This window comes from Meriones unguiculatus, chromosome 16 (assembly GCF_030254825.1).
Source record: "Meriones unguiculatus strain TT.TT164.6M chromosome 16, Bangor_MerUng_6.1, whole genome shotgun sequence".
Classification (NCBI taxonomy): domain Eukaryota; kingdom Metazoa; phylum Chordata; class Mammalia; order Rodentia; family Muridae; genus Meriones; species Meriones unguiculatus.
The window spans coordinates 7,367,901-7,390,315 of NC_083363.1; the positions used below are offsets into that span (position 1 = coordinate 7,367,901).

The 22,415-nt window shown below is 47.0% G+C and overlaps 1 protein-coding gene across 7 annotated transcripts in view; it reads left to right on the forward strand.

Moving 5' to 3' along the window:
- The window catches only part of Pknox1 (PBX/knotted 1 homeobox 1), a 43,156-nt gene that overhangs the window by 17,114 nt on the left and 3,627 nt on the right, over positions 1-22,415 (forward strand). For 4 of the 7 annotated variants that reach the window (XM_021645146.2, XM_060369227.1, XM_021645148.2 and 1 more), the window contains 9 exons: positions 74-181; positions 3,294-3,421; positions 5,170-5,341; positions 7,198-7,368; positions 9,970-10,069; positions 11,526-11,623; positions 14,426-14,554; positions 17,663-17,739; positions 21,463-21,635. In XM_021645146.2, the coding sequence (XP_021500821.1) occupies positions 131-181; positions 3,294-3,421; positions 5,170-5,341; positions 7,198-7,368; positions 9,970-10,069; positions 11,526-11,623; positions 14,426-14,554; positions 17,663-17,739; positions 21,463-21,635 (1,099 nt within the window). In that variant the 5' untranslated portion in view covers positions 74-130. The remainder of the gene's footprint in view (positions 1-73; positions 182-3,293; positions 3,422-5,169; positions 5,342-7,197; positions 7,369-9,969; positions 10,070-11,525; positions 11,624-14,425; positions 14,555-17,662; positions 17,740-21,462; positions 21,636-22,415) is intronic. The other 3 variants (XM_060369228.1, XM_021645149.2, XM_060369229.1) reach the window with 3 other exon arrangements.

Consider the following 22,415-nt stretch of genomic DNA (forward strand, 5'->3'; position numbering starts at 1 on the left):
GTGATGCTGGGACAAAAAGGCGAGGGATGCTGAGCAAGTGTTAACCGGTACTCTTCTGCTCTTATTTTTCTAGACACCATTCGCTTCTGACTCAAGATGATCTGATGTCTGAAGTGAACCCTCATCAACCATGATGGCTACACAGACGTTAAGTATAGACAGCTATCAAGATGGACAGCAAGTAAGGGCCTGACCTATTCTGCATCCTGATGACTGCCAGGCGACCTGACACAAAATGTAGACAGCACTCTATGTGACTTTTGAGTCTCCGTGAGCTTGTGACTTTAAATGTATTAGGCATTCATTACATATTGGAGCTCAGAGCTCTCAGCTGCTCTTGCTGGCTTCTTGTGTGACACCACTACTTCCTGCCTAGCCACCATTTTTAGGGTATGAGTACAGGTACCCCTGAGGTCCAAAAGAGGACACTGGATACCCTGGAGCTGGAGTTATAAGCAGTTGTAAGCTGGAGTTCTGGGAACTGAACTCAGATCCTCTGTAAGAAGTATACAATCTTAATGCTGTGCCACCTCTTCAGACCCAGGCTTACTTACTTGTCTCATATTCAGGAGACTGAGGCAGGACTGCCACAAGTTCAAGGCTAGCCTGCCTACAATAGCATGAGAACCTGTGTCACAGAATAAAATCTAGGGGCGAGCCAGATGTTGTGCTTGCACATGTTTGTTTTGTTTTGTAGTGCTTTTGCTGTTTTGAGTCTGCCTTGGGACCTTTTCTTTCTCCCCTCCTCTTTTCTACTTTCCCATTCCCTCCCTTCCCCTTTCTTCCCTTCCCTTTCCTCCTCCTGTTCTTCCTTCCCTGATACTCTCTCCAGTTCTTTTATTGTTTTTTTCATATGTAGCATAGCTCAGGCTAGCCTCACACCTTCTGTGGTTGAGGATGACTTTTTAACTCCTGATCCTCCTTCCTCCCTCCTGAGTACTGAAATCACAACTAGGCTCTACCACACCCAGCTCTGGGTGATTTCTTTTGACATACACATCCAACAATATATCCCCTCTCTGAGCCCTAACGTGGCTCCCCATGGGTGTTAGGCAACGTCCAAACTGCCCTAGTTCTGCATGCCTGCATGCCCTGGTGGACCGCCAGGCCATCCAGCACCTCATGGCACATTCAGGCATCTCTTTGCCTAGAGGCTCTACCTCTGGCTGTTCCAGTTGCTCTTCACCTCTTGTCCTCTAGGCCTTTGTTCAGAATAGCTTTTTATCAGCCTCCTGTGTATATCCCCATACCAGAAGGAGCAGTGACAGCCTCCTGCAGCAGGGCCTGATGTTCTTTCAGGGACATTCCATGTGCCCTTGTGTGGACAGTCACACCTTCCCGAGGTAGAACGCTTGGGTTCCTCCTCCTTCAAAGTCATTTAAAAGAAGACTCTGAAGTCTTGTAATGCTTTTTTATTCACACAGTCAGACCACCTTTAAAAGGCTTGTGTTTAGTTAGGCTTTCGTTGCATACTTATTTATTTAAATTTTCTGAGACAACATCTCACTATATAGCCCTGGTTTGCTGGGAACTCACTATGTAGACCTGGCCTCAAACTCAGAGTTATCTACAGGCTTCTGCCCCCGGAGTGCTGGGATCAGAGGTGTGAGCCCCCGTGCCTGGCTAGTTGCATCATCATCATCATCATCATTATTACTATTGTTGTTATTATTGGTTTTTCGAGACAGTTTCCCTGTGTGGCCTTGGCTGTCCTGGACTCACCTGCCTCTGCCTCCCCAAGTGATAGGATTACCAAGTGATAGGATTACCACTGTGCCAGTCTGTTTTGTTCTTTTTTAAGAATATTAAATATTATGTACATGTGTGTGAGTCTGTGTGAATTTTTGTAATCCATACTTGTGGAGGAGCCCTCAGAGGGCAGAAGAGAGTGTTGGCGCCCCTAGAACTGGAGCTAACAGAGTAGCTAGTGAGTGCTGTTAACTTTCTAGCCCCAAGTTGCCTTGGTTTTTGAAAGAAAAAGAAAGAAAGAAAGAAAGAATTCTCCAACTGTTTTATACCACCTCTAAAGGAAACAGAATGGATTCCTTCTGCACTGCTAGAGAGCATCCTTGGGGGCAGGGCACCTAGTTAGGGCTCCTTCCGGATGGGTGGAGGCAGGGTGACCACTTGAGGACAGTCTGAAACTTCTGGCAGGAAGTCTCAGGGGATGGCTAATCAGCATTTCATTTTATTTGAGTGACAGATGCATAGCTTGTGTAACCGTGAGAATGTTAACAACCCTAGAAAGCACACCTGGTCTTTGCTTTCTAAATAAAGTGCCCTTTGTCTACAATCGTGAGCTGAGGCCAGAGAGATGGCTCACTGGTTGGGAGCTCTTACTGTTCTTGAGAAGGCTGGAGTTTGGTTCCCAGAATGCACATTATATGGTTCACAACCACCCATAACTGTGGCCTCCATGGGCATCTGTGCCCGTGTGCACATACACACGCATTCATGTGCCCATACATACATACATACATACACACACACACACACACACACACACGCACACGTAAAAATCTTCTCAAAACTCATTGTGTGCATGTGCGTATATGCTGGGAATGAAGTCTAGGATAGATGTTGAACATGATCTGTGCCCAGCCCCTGTTCATATTTGTATAGCAGCGTAGGATAGGTGTGGGAGAACTTGAGCCCTGCCACAGAATGGTAGTGTTGTATTTGAGTTTTTGTGTACCAGTATAAGAACACAGACCTTCTGTTCCCCCTCTTACCAAGTTACTAATTGGGAGCTGTTTGGCTAGAAGAATCAGCTTGCACTGTGCAGTTTCTCTCAGCAATACATCATGATGGCTTTAAAATCATCTCACTTCATAATGAATTTGGCCTTTATGCTGTCTACTCTTAGAACATACGAGATTCAAAGAAGTTTTGCTAGATCTCTGAGTTCCAGGCCCGCCTAGTCTGTAAAGCAAGTTCAGGGCAGCCAAGGCTACACAGAGAAACCCTTTCTCAAAGAACAAACAAATAAGCAAAAAGACCAGAAAACAAAATAAAAAAGCAGGGCACGGTGGTACATACACATACGCTTATAATCCTAGCACTCAGGAAGGCAGAGGCAGGTGGATCTCTGTGAGTTTGAGGCAGCCTGGGCTTAAAAGGGAATCCAGGACAGCCAAGGCTACACAGAGAAACTCTGTCTCTTAAAAAAAAAAAAAAAACAGGAGTTTTACTACTAGTGTTCTTTGTGGTGTTATTGTCAGTTATATAATTTTCCTGCTGCAGAATGAGCTGAGCTCTATAAGTGTTTTGTAACAAAACTTCTCCTTTTACAGATGCAGATGGTCACAGAGTTAAAAACAGAGCAAGATCTCAACTGCTCTGACCCAGATACAGAAGGAGTGAGCCCTCCTCCCATGGAGTCTCAGACCCCAATGGATGCTGACAAGCAGGCCATTTATAGGTAGTGCCTGGGTGTGGAAAATGTGGTTTGCAGAGAACGAGGGAGAATACAGACGCGTCAAGTGGAACCCAGGGCTGGGATTCAGGCTGATCTGGGAGGTCCTAATAGGGAAACCTTTTCAGATGGAGATGTTACTTCTAATAATAAAAGAAAAGGTTTTATAGTATAAATCTCCATTTTGGGTAACCTTTGAGAAAATCTTCCGGCCGGCATGGTGGTGCACACTCAGCACCTCAGCACTGGGACAGAGGATTTGGAGCCAGTGTTGGGCCACCCTGGGCTCCATAACAAGACTCTAAAAGAAAAGGGGCATTGAGTTTGGTCAGCAGGCAAAGCACTTGCCATGCAAAACCGGATAACCTGAGTGTGGTTCCTGGGACCCACAGAGCTGTGCTCTGACTTCCACACATGCAGCCCTAGAGAGTCCTTGTTGTCCTTGTGCTCCGCTGCCCAGGTGTCTCCTGGTGAGGCCATGCCTGTCGTAGACACTCACTTCAGTTACATCATGCCTCCTTGATCTTCTCTTCTTGACTGGCTTCTTTCACATAAAATGTTTAAACATGAATCTGCAATACTCTTCTGGGACTTCTTCCTTTTGGAGGCTGAATACTATTCCACTGTGCATTTACCACATCTGTCAACAGACACTTGGGCTTTGGGTTGCTTCATCGCTCTCTTTTTTTTCTTTTTGAAACACAGTCTGTGTAGTTCTGATCTGTTCTAGACCTCACGATGTAGATCAAGCTGGCCATGAACTCACAGAAATCTGCCAGCCTCTGTCTCCCAAGTGCTAGGCTCAAAGGTGTGCCACCACACAGGGCTGGGCTTCGTCGCTTCGTGACTATGCACTGTGAACACGGGCGGGTAGACGCCTAGCCGGCCGTGCAGTTATTCAGACTCCTGACTCCTAATCGTCAGACTAGAAACAGCCTGTGTGTTTCTCATGCAGGGTGCGTCCATATGGCGTACGCCCCTCAGCGTGGAAAGGAAGGACTATGGCTTTGTGCAGCTGTTTGTGTGAATCCCAGCTGTCTTGGGCTGAGTGAAGGCAGCCCTTCTTAGAAGGCTTATATTATGTATAACTGCCTGTACATCACACCAAGAGAAACTTGATGATGACCCAACTGGGTAGGGGCTCCAGCATGGTGTACCACAGGGAGGACAAGAAGAGGGTTTGGGTATCCTAGAGCTGTGTTTATAGTGGCAGCACACAGATAAGGATCTAAGGACAAGAATGGTCCTTTGACTGTTGGAGAGTTGACAAATAAAAATACAGATCCAGGCTGGGTGATACATGCTGTAATCTCAGGCACTGGGAGCTTGCAGCCAAGGAGTGTGAACCAAGGCCAGCCTGGACCGTGCAATGAGACCCTATGTCAGCAAACAAATGGCAAACCAATAGCGAGAAAAATTAATACAGTTCATACAGGCTTAAAACTAACCCAGCTAAAAATATTTCACGAAACAGTTCCACTAGAGTAGCTGTGCCGTAAACAAAAAACAAGTAACAGATGGGTTAAGAGAGATGGCTCAGTGGTGAAGAGCGTGGGCTGTTCTCCCAGAGGACCCGGAGGATCTGATGCCCTCCTCGGAATCCATGAGTACCAGGAGTGTGCACGGTGCACATACATGGAATAGCATTCCAAGAGAGCACACAGAAACAAGGAATGGGCCGTTTAAGGATTATTCATGCAGACCAGACAGTGCACACCTATGAGCTCCCACACCTTTGCTCTCTTTCCCCGCAGGCACCCACTGTTTCCATTGTTAGCTTTGTTGTTTGAGAAATGTGAGCAGTCTACACAAGGCTCAGAGGGCACAACATCTGCCAGCTTCGACGTAGACATTGAGAACTTTGTCAGGAAGCAGGAGAAGGATGGGAAGCCCTTCTTCTGTGAAGATCCGGAAACTGACAACTTAGTGAGTAAAGTCCATGTTCTGTTTCTATTTTTTGTATGTGGTTTTTGTTTTGTTTGTGTTTTGTTTTGGCTTTTTGAGACAGGATTTCTCTGTGTAGCCCTGGCTGTTCTGGATTCACTTTGTAGACCAGGCTGGCCTTGAACTCATAGAGATCCTCCTGCCTCTTCCTCCCAGAGCACTGGGACTAAAGGCGTGCGCCACTGCACCTGGCTTTTTGTGTGTAATTTAAGCCTGCTAATGCAGTTTACCTTTCTAGTCTTCTAGTTTCTAGCTAGTTTTCCTTTAATAATCTACTAATTTGTGCTTCCTGCTGCGATGGGGGCTCAGTTCTCTCATGGGTGTCTATAAAGATTCCCTGGGGCAGGCTTCTCCCACAAGTGTCTGCACCACTTGTGTTGTGAGTACAGACCTAATCTTAGAAACAAGCTTGAGCTGTTCTCTGTAAAGCAGCTCCCCCAGGGCTGACACCAATTGCTGGGCCTTCATCCTTTCCAATCCAGTGGCGAGGTCTTTGAGGACACAGGCAGTGCCAGTGTCCCTTTTCAGGGTACCTGCACTGTTTGCTCTTTCAGCTTGAGCCTCTCCCAGAATCCGATGAACTTAGAAACCCCACAGCAAGGTACCTTCTCGGGGTTTTGTGAGTACCCTGTAGGGCTCAGGCCTTCAGCAGGTCTTTTGGAAACGTCATCATCCATGATTAAGTTGTATCAATCTTAGCTCTGCTGCTTGCCAGAGCCCACTGGCAGAGTCCAGCAGATCCTGAATGGAGAGTTTGAAATAATGAAAGCAAGTCACACTACACACAGGATCAGCTCAAGAGGGCTGTCAGTAAGACTGCAGCGTGAGTTTATCCCACAGTTCCTTTTTATAGGCAAAGCAAAAACAAGTCACATCAATACAAGAAAGAAGTTCGTGGAACTGCCAGACTTATTTTCTAAAACTACTTCCCTGTAGCAGATATGGTCCAAGGTCACACAAACAAGTTTTAAGGAACTTGGTGAAACATCCTCTTTCTCTGTCTCACCGTGAAAGCCGGGGTGAAAACATGTTTTTTTGCTGAATAACAAAGCAGCTTGACAAGCAAGCAGCTCTCCACAGCTGCTTTTGATGTCTCATTGTGCGGTCAGTCTTTACCACCAGACAGGTAAGGATCAGGAGTGCTTTAGGTTCTGGCCCATCCCTGGCCTGGCTCAGTTGAGGGGACAGGTATCCTCTACAGCCTGCCAGCACCTCCTCGTCTAAGCGCAGGAGCTAGAGGTGCTCATGCTCTGTAGCTTTTGTGACTGACGGTCTCTCACTGCTTCAGGAATGTAGGTGACTTCATACATGAGCCTGTGGCTGAGGGTCATTGTTCACAGCAAGAGGTGCCAAAGACATTCTTCATGACCATTGCTAGAGGGCAAGTATCCTCAACACTTGGTGACTTCATATTAAACAATATGAAGAATTTGGGGATCTAGAGCTAGGTAGAGAGTTCTTAGACTTGACATCAGAAATGTGATCCAGAAAAGGCAGAGCTGGTGGGTTGAGCTGTGAGAACCACTGTAGGATAGGTGCAGATATTGAGATGGAGTAGAGTGAGGCCGCAGCCCAGTCATCCCAGAACACTGAGCCACACTCCCAGCATAGCCATGCTGAAGGAGGCTCCATATTCCTGTGTGTGTCACAGGTGCTGCCAGAGCTGGGCAGAGGCCCTGAAGTGCACAGACACTTTGCCTGTCTGTGTAAGTGCTAATGCTGATGCAACGCCACTGTTTGCATTTAACAGCCAAGAAAGAACAGTATGTGTGATAAGGTGACTTATGATAACAGCACGCTATTTCCCACTTCAAAGTCTTTGTTTTCTCTACCTCTAGATGGTGAAGGCAATCCAGGTCCTGCGCATTCATCTTCTTGAACTGGAAAAGGTTAATGAACTCTGTAAGGATTTCTGTAGTCGGTACATTGCCTGTCTGAAGACAAAGATGAACAGCGAGACCCTGCTGAGTGGGGAGCCTGGGAGTCCGTACTCCCCCGTGCAGTCCCAGGTACTTGCCTTTGGGGCCCACTGTGCTTCTGGGCCATGGCAGTGCTGATCACTCAGCACTAACTCCCGAGACCCTCCTACAGAATTGTTGGCTGCCTTGATGACATAAAATTCTCAGCTCTTAACCAGTGGTATCAAGTGCAGTCTCCCTGCTGTGTGGCCATCACCGCCACTATTCACTTCCAGGAATTTCTCATCTTCCCAAAGGAAGTCCTCTCCCCATTAAATACTAACTTATTTCATCGTGGACTTTATTTGAATTTCCCTAATAGCAAGTGATGTTTTCACGTGCTGATCTGCCATCTGTGTGTCATCTTTGCTAGAAAAGGCTGCCTATGTCTTTTGCTCATGTTTTTTTTTTAAGATTTATTTATTTATTATGTATACAGTGTTCTGTCTGCTTGTACACTTCCATGCTAGAAGAGGGCACCAGATCTCATTATAGATGGTTGTGAGCCACCATGTGGTTGCTGGGAATTGAACTCAGGACCTCTGGAAGAGCAGCCAGTGCTCTTAACCTCGGAGCCACCTCTCCAGCCCCCGTTTTGCTCATGTTTTAACTTTTGTTTTCCTTTAATTTCTAAGTTTTGAAAAGTTATAAGTGTCTGCAGATGTTCATCTGCTCCAACACCTGTTGCTGAAAGCTCTCCTCCTGCTGAACTTTATTTCCTGCTTTGTCAAAAGCTGGTGGGCACGTTTCAGGAGCCTCTGTGTCTGATGTTCTGTCCCATTGCCCTGTGTGTCTGTAGATGATTGTTTACACCTACCTGGCAAGTCTCAGCATTGAAGAGATGGTTTCCTCCCATTTCATCATTTCTTTTCCATATTGTTAATGATGCTGTGTAGATCTATAAACAAATATCACTGTGGGTGTTGGCAGCACTGCATTGACCTTCCACATCAGTTTAGGAGACCTGACTTCTTTACTGTGTGGCTCTTCAGAAACATGCCACATCTCTGCTTTTGTTTACATCCCCTCGGGCTTTTCATCAGTGTTTGCAGTTTTCAGCATAGTGATCCATGGCGATTAGAAGTCCTCACAAGTAGCTTGATATAGTAGCACACACCTCTACTCCCGACACTTGGGAGGCAGAGGCAGGCAGATCTCTGTGAGTGTGAGGTCAGGCCAGCCTGGTCTACATGCAGAGTTCTGGGACAGCTGGAGATACATACACAGTGAGACCCCATCTCTGTACACACATGTGTGTCTTTAAATGATTATAAATGGGTTCTGTTTGTTTTTAAAGACTTACTTAGTTTTAGATGTATGAGTGCTGCCTTCATGAATATATGTGTACCTTGTCTGGTGCCTGAGGAAGCCAGACCAAGGTATCAGACTCCCTGGAGCTGGAGTTACTGACAATTGTGAGTTGCCATGTTGTTCCTGGGAACCAAACCCTGTCCCCCAGAACCACCCCATATGCTCTTAACTACCAAGCCATCCCTCCAGCCCCTGGAGAGATGGTTTGTTGCTAGTCTGCAGAAAAGCAGTTACTTTTTTTTTTTTTTTTTTTTTTTTTTTTGTGGGGTTTGGGATGTTGTTCAAGAGTTTCTTTGTGCAATCCTGTGTATCCTAGAACTAACTCTGTAGACCAGGCTGGCCTTGAACTCACAGAGATCCAGCTGCTTCTGCCTCCCAAGTGCTGAGATTAAAGGAGTGTGCCACTATCACCTGGCTTTTCTCTTTCTTTTTTTTCAGGGGTGTGGCGGTGGGGCAGTTATTATTTAAATATTAATGTGTCTTGGGAGCATTCCTAAGAAAATCACATGGAGTGTATAAGCCTGTGTGTTTCTGTGAGCAGATGTCAGTTGTAGAAAGTAGTGGATTTCATTTTGACCTTCCATGAATGTGTATAAGCTGCTTTGGTCATGCTTGCCGCTCTGTAACTTCCTCACCCTCTTCCCCATCTGTCAAGCCCCTTCTAACAGCTGGTGTTTGTTCTCATTTCCTGTGACCCTGATGGGTTCATTTTTCTCTTCTAAGTAAAGTATTTATTTGGTCCATTCCCTAGGTTGGTTGGTGCCTGCCTGCCTTCCTTCCTTCCTTCCTTCCTTCCTTCCTTCCTTCCTTCCTTCCTTCCTTCCTTCCTTCCTTCCTTCCTTCCTTCCTTCTTTCACTGAGTCATGTACAAATAGGAACAACTCTGCTCCCTTTCTTTTCTGCTAATTTTTTCTTTTCCTGCCTCATTGCATGGGTTGAACTAATTAGCTGACTAATTCGAAGGTGGACTTCCTCCCTTTGCCCCTGGCTTTTGGTGCCTCCAAGCTTGTGGTGTCAGCTTTGCATGTGTTCCTTCTGTCCTGAAGGGTGTGGCTGTGGAGAACTGTTACCTGAGCCAAGACTAAGGAGAAAGTTGTGATCGAAAGCTGGGTCTTTCTGCTCCCCACCTGGGCTTGAACAGCAAGCCCATCATATCCAGTGTGGTTGGTTTTGCATCTCTCTAGTTCCCGTACGGATGCTTGCTTTCTGAAAGCCTGAGTCTGCTTTGTGTCCCTAGCCCCCCTTCCTATTGTAACGTTATGAAACTGCTTTCTTTGAAGTTTTGAACATGGTTTTTCTGTGTTCTAGTAATTCCCACAATGTGTATGTTCTGATATTCAGCAGATTCAAAGCGCCATCACAGGCACGCTCAGCCCCCAGGGAATTGTGGTGCCAGCATCAGCCCTGCAACAGGGAAATGTAACCATGGCAACAGTGGCAGGTAGGACACCTTTCATGAGCTTTTGCAGAAAACAGATTCATTATATTAGAATAAGCATATATACATATATATATATAAATGTCTTTTAACTTCCATTTTTTTTCTTCTCGATTTCACTGTGTTTTACTCAATGCATGTTACTGATATAATAGTACTAGAATCTAGAGCAGTTTCAGGATCTGCTTCGTGTTGATTTTCAACATGTATGTTGTACAGATTGTGTTTCTCTACCAAAATCATTTGGGGAAAAAAGTTTTACATAGGAATCGACTGTACACAGCAAGGGTCTGGAGAAGTGGCTGAGCTGTTGAGAGCACCTACTTCCAGAGGGTTTGAGTTGGCTCCCCAGCGCCTGCGGCAGGCTGCTCACAGCCGTCTATAACACCAGCTCTGGGGGGTCGCCCATGGGTACCTGCACTCGTGTGCACACACCCACACTCACATGTGCACACTTTAAAATAAGAAGGTAAAAAAGAAAAATATGTGGCAAAAATTAATTATGGTTTAAAATAATACAATTTTTGAAGTACTTAGTGTATGTGTGTATGTATGTGTGCACACGAATACATACATACATCATGGCCTGTATGTGGAGGTCAGAGGGCTACTTGCAGGAGTCATTCATTTCCCTCTTTCCACCACATGGGTTCTAGGAATCAAACCTGGATTACCTAGGCCTGATAGCAAGCACCTTTACCTGCTGGATCATCTTGCTAACTTCTCAAATAACATAGTTTTTAATTGTGCTATCCACAGGACTCAGAAACTGCTTAGCTGTATTATAAATTGGTGGTACCAATCAAGGAACAATATTACCTTAGACTTAGTTTTATTTTTTATAACAAAACCATTACAGGAAGGAGGCAGTTGGAACATTTTGTGCTCTGTGTAGAATATCGCAGATATGAGAATCCTGAGTTGGAACAGGTAGGTAGGGAGTAGTAGACATATCCTCTCACGTATCAGAGTGCGGGGTAAAGGAGACTTCACCAGAAAAAGAGAACTGTTGCTAAGAAACATAACTAGGATTCAGTGTGGCGGTGTACCAGGAGGCAGAGGCAGGCGGAGCTCAGGGAGCTTGAGGACAGCCAGGACTGCATGGAGGGACCCTGCTTCCAAACAAATAAAAAAGAAAACACCAACAGAAAGCTAGCATAAAGGTGTTCATTATCCCATACCTTTAGCTAAATCCTGGTTATGTCCTAACTGTAGGAAAAGCAAGCAAAAGGAAGGGACTTCCACGACCCTATTGATAAGGGCAGATGCCATACAGGCCAGATTTGGTGTGATAATTTGTTGGACTAAATGGTTTGCGAAGTATTGTTGACCATTTGAGGTGGTTGAAAGGCTCACCCAGCAGGCTTTTCACTTCTTCCACAAGCGTGCCGGGAAGAATGGCTTTAGATCACTACGACTTAAAATAGTTTAACCTTTAAATTCTCTCTTCCTTTTTGAGGTGGCACAGTGTACCAGCCTGTCACCGTTGTCACTCCACAAGGCCAAGTGGTCACACAGGCGCTATCTCCTGGGACAATTAGGATCCAGAACTCCCAGGTGTGTGCTGCCTTCTAGAAGGACTTCTGCTGCCTGCGTCGGGGTGCAGTGGCACAGGCTAAGCGCCCCTTTTTGTGACTGTCATTTTTTGTCAAGTAGCCTAGCCTCTAGTTGGTTTGTTTCTCTTCATGTTTCATCTCCCTTATTGAAGAAATTTGTAAAATTCACAACAGTCTTGAGACACCAGGGAGGTTACTTGTGGCCCCGGAAGCAGCCATAGCCTCTGTTGTACACTAGAAGCAGCCGTAGGATGCCTGTCCACTGTGTGCGCTCATCAAGACTGGAAGTCCTGTAGGTGCAGAGCAGCAAAGCAGAGCTCTCAGAACCACAAAGCCCAGGCTGCACCCCTTGCCTGAGGCTGCACCCCAAGCTCTGGAAGTGTCTCAGACCTCTGTTTTGCATCCGTGGTGTGACTGGGGTACTTTGTTGAAGTCAGGCTCTGGGTGTTTGCAGAAGCAATTCTTGGAGCCCACCTTCAGGTGTGTGGCTTGCAGAATAAGAGGCGACCTGTGGCATACTGTGGCCATGGTCATTCTGCAGTCTTCCTGTTCCCTTGTAGTGGAATGTGGAAATTGGATCTTCTGGGCTGGAGGACCCTCTAAGTCCTGGAAACTTTTTTTTTTAAACTTTGAATAACCAAAGACAAGTTTGAAGTATAGTTCTTACTTTGTGTATACCGATTCACCTTGTGAAGTCTCTGTCAGTGTCCCTATCAAGGACTTTAATGCCTAGCCAAGGGTGTTCTGCACATGGGCTACAGTGCTTTCAGTGGTCTGGGTAGTCTGGGGCTGCCATCTTGGCCACAGAGATTTGGTGGCAACACTAGAGAAAAATTTGGAGGTGCCACTGACATAGGTGGGGGCTTCAGAGACGATCTGAGCTGTGTGGCTGCTCAGGCCCAGGCCTCCATAGGAGAGAGCTAGATCTCAGTAATGCTGCAGTTGTCTCCCTACCATCCATCTTCCCTGTGGTTTTCTTTAAAATGTTTGTAACAATAGAGCCATGTCCAATTATTGACTAGTTTTCTAGGATCGAATTATGCTTTTTAAGGGAAGACGTTTTAAGTCAACTAACTAGTACTGTAACAGATAGTCATCTGTCTTGTTGAAGAAGAAAGGGGTTTTCCTTGTTTGGGGGGAATTGGGGCAAGGTTTTACTCTGTGCCCTGACTGGCCTGGACCTCACTGCAGCCTTCCTGCCTCAGCCTCCCCAATGAAAAGAAAGTCTTCATGTAACTCAATGATCTCAGGAATAAAGTTTCCTTGCTTAAATAGCAATCCCACCAAGTCTTCAGGAGAGTGCTTGCTGACCCTTATCCCCACACTATTTTCCACTGTCACAGAGGGTGACATGGCTCATGGCAGGCCCAAGTGGATTGATGTTACCATGCTGGCCTCTGGTCAGAAAATGCTGCATGCTGCTGCTCCCTCAGGAGGTGTCAGCCTTGGCGGGTACACTCTGGCCTGGCCATGTGTGGCTGTGTAATGACGACAGTCATAGGCCAGAGTTGACCCTGACTTCTGGGAGATGGCCCTCGAGAAGTCTTTAATTATACTGCTAGCACATACCCACGTAAAAAATGGTTTTGAGAGAGAGGACTAGGTAGGAGGTAGGTTTTCATGTGTTACAAGCTGACCTTAAACTCTCTATCTAACCAAGAACAGGCCAGGACTTCCCATCCTCTGCTTCCACTTTCTGAATGTCAGGATGCACGTATGCGACATGGAACCCAAAGTTACTTGTACAGCTGCACCACACCTCCAGACAGCCTGTTTGTACCACTGGTACTCAAAAGTGTCAGGTTTTGACTCCCTCACCTCTCACCATTACTTGAAATTTTCTGTCAGGTTGGGGTGTGTCACAGTTTAGCCCTAGCAGGACCCCTTAGGCAGGACATACAGCTGAACAGTTCTTTGTTCCCCCAGGTCCCCTCCAGATCTCTGAGCCATTTATTCTGCTGTTCTCACGTGTTTCTAAAGGAAAGATTCTCTCTCTTGAATTCCTTTGGAATTTCCTTGTCTGCTTTTCACCGCACCAGGCTCCACTGTCACACCCCTGACCATCCTCTAGTTGCACAAGCCAGCGTTTATTGCTAACACCCAGCAGCAGCTTCTGTTGAGCATTCTGCAGTAGTTCTGTGCAGCCCTGCTTCACAGTGCTCCTTTAATTTTTGTGTGTGCGAAGTTTTCATTATATAAGCGTCCAGTGGCCCCGTGGTTTGTGTCCAGGGTGTGAGGTGACATGCCAGTGGTGCTGCTTGCCCTGCCAGAGCCAGCTGTTCCGTGGCTGTCTTCCAGGCCTCAGCCCATCCTGAAGCCATTGCAGAGGATGCAGATGGAGGCAGGAATAGTGTATGGGGTGGGCACAGAGCTCCCAGGTTCCTCTCTAGTGTGCCACCTTCCAGGAGCAACGTGGGTAGGATTGATGAACCCACACTGACTGCTGGTGATCACCCTAAACTTTAGCCCCGGGTGTACTGCAGAGATTAGGACCTGTGGTCTGCCCCAGAGGCGTCAGTCAACAGTTGACACAGTTCAGCACACAGGAAGACATCCCTTATCAGTTTGAAGAGTCCAAGAGCTGTAAGGCTTGCATGCTAAAAAAGTGGGAATGAAGACCAAATATATGCTGACAAGTGTCATGCTTGTCCTCCGAAGATTAGTCTGCACAGGGTTTCAGCACACGCATCTTTACTGTAGATAAGCCTGTGAGAGCCTTGCTAACTCCTGTCTGAAGTCATGAGCTACTTGATGTGTTGTCGTTTCAAAGCCTTTCTGACATTGTTTACCAATTGTATGAAAGCTTCAGTTGCAGTTGAACCAAGATCTCAGCATCTTGCATCAAGAGGACGGCTCCTCCAAGAACAAGAGGGGTGTCCTGCCGAAGCATGCCACCAATGTGATGCGGTCCTGGCTCTTTCAGCACATAGGGGTAAGAGTACATTGGATACACCATGAGTGACCCTGGGACGCCCTCCTGGCTTGAGTCCCTGGGAAAACTGATTTGTGTGTATTGTGCCCAGGTCAAATTGTTGGTATTATGCTATGTCTATACTGGGGATTGAGCACAGGTCCCTAATAATGGCTTCAAGAAACTTAAAATGCATCAGGGATCTCCATGGCTGGAAAATGAGTCAACTAAACCACTGCTAGTTGTGTGTCTTTGAGTCAAAAAAACCCTACTGTGTGCTGGGCCTGACTGGAGAAGGAGGGAAAGAAAAAGGCATTTGGAACAAATGAGCAAGCAGCAGTGTTTGCAGTGAGTTAAAGGCACATCGTGGAGTTGGGCACAGTGAGGAGAGCCGACACACGGCTTGTTTAGCTTAAAATGAGTGGCCCAGGCAGACAGAGGAGCACATACGTGTATATGAGGGCTGCCCTAGAAGGTGGTGTCGGGTAGAGGACAGGAAGCGGTGGCCAGTACAATGGCTGTGGTGCTTTGGTCATCATCCTCGTGGAAGTGCTGTGTGAGGTGTGCCCCTTTCTTTTCAGGTGTCGGTGGCTTATCAGACTTTCTTTTAATGAGTTATTACTTTCTCAAACATAAGCCATGGTTATAAGGATCAGTGAGGACACATTTCCTCTCTGGCTTGTTTCCTTGTTCTTTCTTGCCCTCATTTCTTTGCAGCACTTAGTTTTCCATCCAGTGGGGTAGCAGTGACTGATTTTCTGGCTCTGTGCTTACATTTCTGATCTCACTTTTTATTTGTTTTTGTGTTGCTTTTTACATGTTTTGTAGGGTGAGGGAATTCCTTTAGCCTGAGCTACAACCCAACCTCTTGATATTTTGAAACAAGGTTTCACTGTGTAACCAGGCTGGCCTAAACTCACTATTCTCCTGCCTCTACATCTCAAGTGCTGGTATTACAAGTTTGCTTGCCACTGTTGAACCCATTGTACTTTTATGAGTTTGTGTAGGGCAGTGGTTCTCAACCTTCCTAATGCTACAACCCTTTAATACAGTTCCTCAGGTTGTGATGACCCCCCACCATAAAATTATTTCATTGCTACTTTATAACTGTAGTTTTGCTACTGTTACGAATCATAATGTAAATATTTTTGGAGCTAGAGCTTTGCCAGAGGCTTCACAACCCAAAGGTTGAGAACCGTTGGTCTAGGGTAAAAGCAATGGCTGTTTCAACAGCCTGAAACTGAGTCACACTCATCTGTCAGGTCCAACAGAATCACCCTGTTGATCAGTTTGTAGACCTGATGCCGTTACATTCCCATGGCGGTGTGTGCCGTGACTTTGCCAGATCAGATGGAGTATTTAAAATAAAAATGTACTGAAAATAAAAATGAACACAGGCACCTGCTTTTGTTTGTTTGTTTGTTTTTCTATTTGTTTCTTTATTTTGTTTTGTTTTGAGACACTTTCTCTGTGTGTAGCTCTGGCTGTCTTGGAATTTGCTCTGTAGCCCAGGCTGGCCTCAGACTCACAGAGATCCACCTGCCTCTGCCTCCTGAGTGCTGGAGGTGCGCACCAATGCACCTGGTGACACTTAGACCTGGGCCCAGCAGTCCAGACTGCAGGATTTGATCATGAAGTTTTGGACTGCTTGGCTTCTTTGGCTCCACATGCAGCCATCGTCAATGCTGAGGGGTGGTTTGGATTGTTTTGTTTTCCTGGAAATGAAAATATTTTCCTTAGTACTTCTAGGAATTCTGATATTTATTTCTGGTTTAGTTTTGGTTTTATTTTGTTTCTCTTTTTTGGTATGTGCATGCATGTATGGAGACCAGGATTCAACACTGGAGTCTTCCTCTTCTGCTCTCTTTCAGCTCCCTCCCTGCCTAGCACTGGGGTTCTAGGCACATTCTGCCATGCTCAGATTTTACGTGGGTACTGAGGAGTCCAAACTCAGATCTTCAGGCCCAGTCAGCAAGCACTTTACTCTTGGAGCCATTGCCCAGCCCCTTAATTCTGGTGTTTTATTTTGTTTTGAAAGTACCCTGAGCATACATGAAGGAAAGATAATACAGTAGACACTCCACTGTATAGCCCTGCATTTAGTTCTTTACTGACGGACTAGGGGTTAATCTAGCTTTCCATCGTTTTAATAGATACTAGGGACAACCAACTCAACAAGAAGAAAGGTTTGAGATTCTGGCCCATGTTAGATGGCTCTAACATCATGGCTCTAGTAGGGGTATTTAATGACAATGTTGGAACCATAACAGAGCAGAGTACACAGTTCACGGCCGGAAGGAGAAGAGGAAGGGGTTAGCATCCACAGTCCTCTTCAGGGGTAAACCCCTGGTGGCGTGAGGTCTCCTCCTCTTGGCCCTACCTCCTAAGTTTCCACCAGCCCACGGTGGCAGCAGCCTGGGGGACCGCACCTGCAACCCCAGGGGCCGTCGGTATCTGTACAGCAGCATCCGGTGAATCCAGCAGAGATTTGGTCCTGAGAAAGCGATCAGTCTGTTCTCAGGGTTGAAGTATGTGCCTTGTGTTTGCTCGTGCACTAAACCGCCACAAAGTTGATACAGGCGTTCTGTGTCAAGGTCCAGATGGCACTGGGCACAGAGGATGCCCCACAGCCTGGCTGCAGCTCCCACTGCTGTTGTTATTACCTGTGCGCCTTGGGCCGCGGGCTGACTACGTTCTCGTCACAGACAGCTGCTGTAATGGTGGGCATTCTTGGTCAGGGAAGACAGTTGCTTCATTCTCATCTGAACCTTTCTAAAACGAGGATTTGTGAGACTCAAGTGTAGTGTGCTAAAAGCTCTACCGCATCAGCCTTTTCTCTTATTTGTATGCATGAGTTTGCCTAGATCAGTGGTTCTCAACCTTCCTAAGGCTATGACCTTTAATGAAGTTCTTCATGTTGTGGTGACCCAACCGTAATTCTTTTGTTGCCATTTCAGGACTATAATTTTGCTTCTGTCAGGAATTGTAATATAAATATCTGATATATAAAGCCCTAGGGGGTCGTGACCCTCAGTCTGAGAACCACTAGTCTAGCTACTCTTAGGTTTCTCTTTAAAAAAAAAAAAAAATATCAAAGCCTGAGGTGACAATAGCTGTCTTTATTTTTAGCATCCCTACCCAACGGAGGATGAGAAAAAGCAGATTGCTGCTCAGACAAATTTGACCCTGCTCCAAGTCAACAACTGGTAAGATGACCGCTTGCTGACAGCACAGCTGTTACTGTGGCAGAGCCTGGACTATTCTGTGCTGCCATCGGAGCGCTGCAACCAGAGACGTAACAGAGTTTATTGGCACATGCTTTTACCTGGAGGGTATGCCGACCCAGTGGACCCTCTGCCCTCCTTTAGAAACTGACGTGGCTGGGTGTGCTGTTGCACACCTTGAACCCAACACTCAGGAGGCGGAGGCCGGTGGATCGCTGTGGGTGTGAGGCCAGTCCGGTCTACACAGTGAGTTCCGAGATAGCCAGGGCTATGTTGAGCGTTTGTTGCTGTCTCAGACCAACAAAGCAGAACCACGCTGTCACTTTGGGCCTGCATGTGTCTCTGCAGTCATCCTGCTGTAGGCAGGGCGCAGAGCTAGTCCCAGGAAGGCCAGCCTTGAGGACACTGTAGTGAGGATCGTATAATTTTGGTTTCTTTAAAAAACACAGAAATATGTTGAGACTGTTTTCGTTTTAACCCCAGGTGTGGGGGTTTGAAACAGCTGACTATGGTTTGCCTTGTGCTCTAGCAGGGGCATGGTTTTGCCAGCTGCAGACAGTTTCTGCAATGGTGTGATGTCTGGAATTCTGAGAACTTTTCAGAAGATGTATAAATGCTAGGGTCCCCGGAGGGGGGTTGCTGTTGTTCAGTGGTTAGTAGTTGGAAGCTGTTGGTTGCTTACAGTCATGCCAAAAGAAATGAGAAAAAGGAATTAGATATCCTGATAACAAAGATCAAACTTGCCCTAAGGAACTTGATGCCCTTAATAACAGGAAATAGTCTAATGATAACTTTGTCCCCCTTTTCCTCTACCCTTTTTTTTTTTCTCCTGTCTAGTGTTAGGGAGTTAATAAGGGTGGAAGAGAGAAAAAGGAACCCACAAAGTAGCAAACACCAGCTGTAGAAGACCACCGTGTTTACAGGCGAAACATCCTCTGCTGGTTGGGGTCACACTGTTGGAGACAGTTGGGCCGTGGGCATGCGTCCTTGTTAGGAGAGCTGACCTTCATCAGCTCTCATAACACACACACACACACACATGACAAGTCTACTGAAGTTGTCAGTCACTGGTCTCCATCTCACTGTTGTCAGATGGGAGACGATGGGAGCCTCATAGAGTCAGCTGCATACAAGGAAGCACACGCTTCCACTCAGAAGCATTGCGGGCTTCACGCCGCAGCTGCACAAGCGTACATGCCTGTCGCAGCTCTCAGTACGCCGTGCAGTCGGCCTGCTTAGACACCCAGAGATGCAGGAGGTCCTTCAGGGCTGTATTCAGACCATTCTTTATTATTAGAGCAGCAGCAGTAGACCATTCTGCTTGAGTTATTTCCTGTTAAATTCTTTAAATATAGTGCTGGCAAAGACATAAAAGGGTTCAGGCATGTCGCTAGGAGTGAGGTGATCCATTCTTGGCTGGCTGGCTGACTCACCCTCTCTCTCTGGTGGTTATTGGTGAGACAGTGTCGTGCTGTGAGCCCAGGCTGGTATTCCTTCTGTGACAGTCTCCTGAGTGCCGCTGTGGTTATTGTCACCTGTTCATGGCATAGGATCACATTTAGTTAATGCGTCAGCCACTGGTAGATGTTTTGAGTGACTGGTAACTGCTCTAGGCCTTCTGTCACTCTTGGGCTCCTTGCTCTCTCCATGTACCTCTTTGTGTTCCTACCTTGCTGCTCTGCTCAGCTCCCAGAATTGTCTGATCTGAAAGGCTCAAAACCAGCTTTTAATTTTTAAAAGTAATAAGATAACTCTTGAGTTTTAAGAGCACTGTTTGCTCTTCCAAAGGACCCGGGTTCAAGTCTCTAAAACCTTTTTACTATCTGTAGCTCCTTTTACTTAACTTACATGTCTCATTTACATAACGTTGCATGGTGTGTGTGGAGCGGGGTAGGGGGTGGGATGTGCCCAGCATTAGCACTGGCCTAGCCTGTAGGAACTTGAGTAAAAAGAAAATGGCAGGGGGGAAGGGGGGGAGACAGCTCAAAGGCTAAGAACGCTGGCTGCTCTTCTAGTGGTCCTGAGTTCAATTCCCAGCAACCATATGGTGGCTCACAACCAGCTATTTTTTGAGATCTGGCGCCCTCTCTGGCACATGCAGGCAGAATACTGTATACATAATAAATAAATAAATCTGAAGAAGAAAACAAAACAAGGGCTGTCCTTCACGCCCTCACTCTTATGTTGGCCTCCTGCTGCTGAACCTTTGTGCCTCAATGAGGCCCTGAAATGGTACCAGGTGTATTTTTAGGATGTCCTCAGGTTGTCAGGTAGGAAGCTAGGACTTTTAAGTGACCTGCTCTGAACCTATACTGCACAGATGAGGTGCTCAAAGAGCATGTGTCGCCACCACAGAACCCAGGTACAGAAACAGTGCTTTGTCTCTGAACCCAGCAGTTCCGCTACCTTATATGGAGAGCTCATGAGCATCTGGGGAGGGGCCGTCCCTTATCCCTCCCACCACGAAGGATGGGCAGGTAAGCCTGTCAGAAGTTGTATCAGTCCAGGTGCCGTCAGTTGGAGATGCTGTGGGACAGCTTCCGACATGAGGGAGCCACATGGGGCGCTTCAGGGTCTTGTCCATTGCCGATGACCCTAGCAAAGTGGAACAGTGTGGAACAGGACCAGGGGAGTGCTGGGCAGCGGGGGTGGTTGCCCTAACACGCCAGCATCTGTATCAGGAAAAGCTGATTGGAGGGTCTAGGCTCTTTCTTGTACCCCATTTGTCACATGCTCCCATTTAAAGTCAACTGCTTCGGTGTACTAGAGGCCAGAGGTGTGTCGTCTTAGCCTGAGAAGCCATGTCTGGCCAGCCCGTTCTCTCTGCTGCTGTGTCTGTGTGTCTCTCTCCATGGGCCATGACTCAGGTGTGAGTTCATCTCACAGAGTGGAAAGATCTGTAGAAAGTTGATCGCTATGTGCTGGCTGGTCTGGCTGTGTTGGGTGTGGGGGGCAGCAGAGTGCCTGGGTCCTCACTGGAAATCATCTCTTTTATAAATTCTATTACTGTGTGTCCATGGTGGGGTGGAGGGTCAAATGTGCCATGACACACGTGCGAAGGTCAGTAGAGTCAGTTCCCCCTTTCTACCTTAGATGGGTCTGGAGTGGGACTCAGTTCACCAGGTGCCTAGACCAACGGAGCCATCTCACTGGCTCCAAGACACACCCTACCCCAGGCCCCACTCTGGTGACCCACATCATCTTGCTGATGGCTCAGCCCGCTGCCAGCAGCACAGGAGGAGGAATGTTCTGCGGCATAGGCCCCAGGCTCACTATGTTAACATTTTTCAGTCCTTAGAGAAAAGAGTCAAATCCACAGATTCTTGTTAGAATGAACATATAATTCACAGGAGCAATTTAGACAAGATAAATAAACCACAACAGCACTGTAGAGTAGAAATTTTTTTTTCTACTTATTTTTTTTTTGAGACAGGTTCTCCTTGTGTGTCCCTGGCTGGTCTAGAATTCATTATGTAGACCTAGCTGTCCTTGAACTCAAAGAAATCCACCTACCTTTGCCTCCTGAGTGCTGGGCTACCATGACCAACTAAATTAATTTAAAAAAAAAAGATCTGGACCTGCTTTTCTGGAGACCTAGATAGTCCGTGAGCTTGTCACTCATGTCGGCATGGTTCCTAAAGGGTGGTACCCTGTCCCAAATCTTCACAAGTTCTTTGCCTTGAGTATCCCTTTGTCCATACACAGGTTCATCAATGCCCGAAGGCGGATTCTCCAGCCAATGTTGGATTCCAGCTGTTCAGAGACTCCAAAAACAAAGAAAAAACCTGCTCAGAACAGACCAGTGCAGAGGTTTTGGCCAGATTCTCTTGCGTCAGGAGTGACACAAGCAACGCCTAGCGAGCTTGCCATGTCAGAAGGTATGTCGCTTCAGATGCACAGAGGTGGGGGCAGTGGGCCAGGTCAGCTGCTGGCAGTGGTGAGCCCATGCAGAGCTGTCTGCCTGAGCACATCTAAGACTCAAGACAGGCAGGACAGCTCATTGGGTAAAGGCCTAATGACCTAAGTTTGATACCCAGCAGGGAATCAACTCCTACAGGTTGCCCTCTGGCATCCACACTGGCCACCTTACATTACACTCCCACACATACTAAACAGCAAATAAAGCAGGAGACGCGTCCACGGTGGATGGTCAGGCTCACCCGTGATGGGGAGTTAAGGATTCTTGAGGTGTCCTCAGCAAGATGCTCTCCTGTATTTCCAGTTTTGCTTTCCTCTCCAGCCTTCAGTGCAGTCAGCAGAGTGGACCCTGTCCATACCAGCTGGCCTGTGGCTTTGGTGCATGTGCCCATTTCTTGCTCTTGACCTTTTCCTTCTCTCCCCGTGACAAGCCACCATTCTGTTGTGTCATCAGCAGCTCTGTCTTCATGAGCCCTTCAGAGTCTGGGTTGTTCTGTATGTGATTAGTTTTGAGACAAGGCCTCACTGTGCTGCCCCGGATGGCCTTCAACTCCTGGGCTTAAGCACTTTGCCCTCAGCAGTTCTGACTGAGGGTGCGCCACTGCCTCCAGCTGTGTGTGAGAGTGTGTGTGTGTGTGTGTGTGTGTGTGTGTGTGTGTGTGTGTCTGCACAGTGGTATCTTACTGTTGTTTCTCCTTCCCCACGGCAGTGCGTGCCTAGGAAGCTTGGGGACAGTTTTT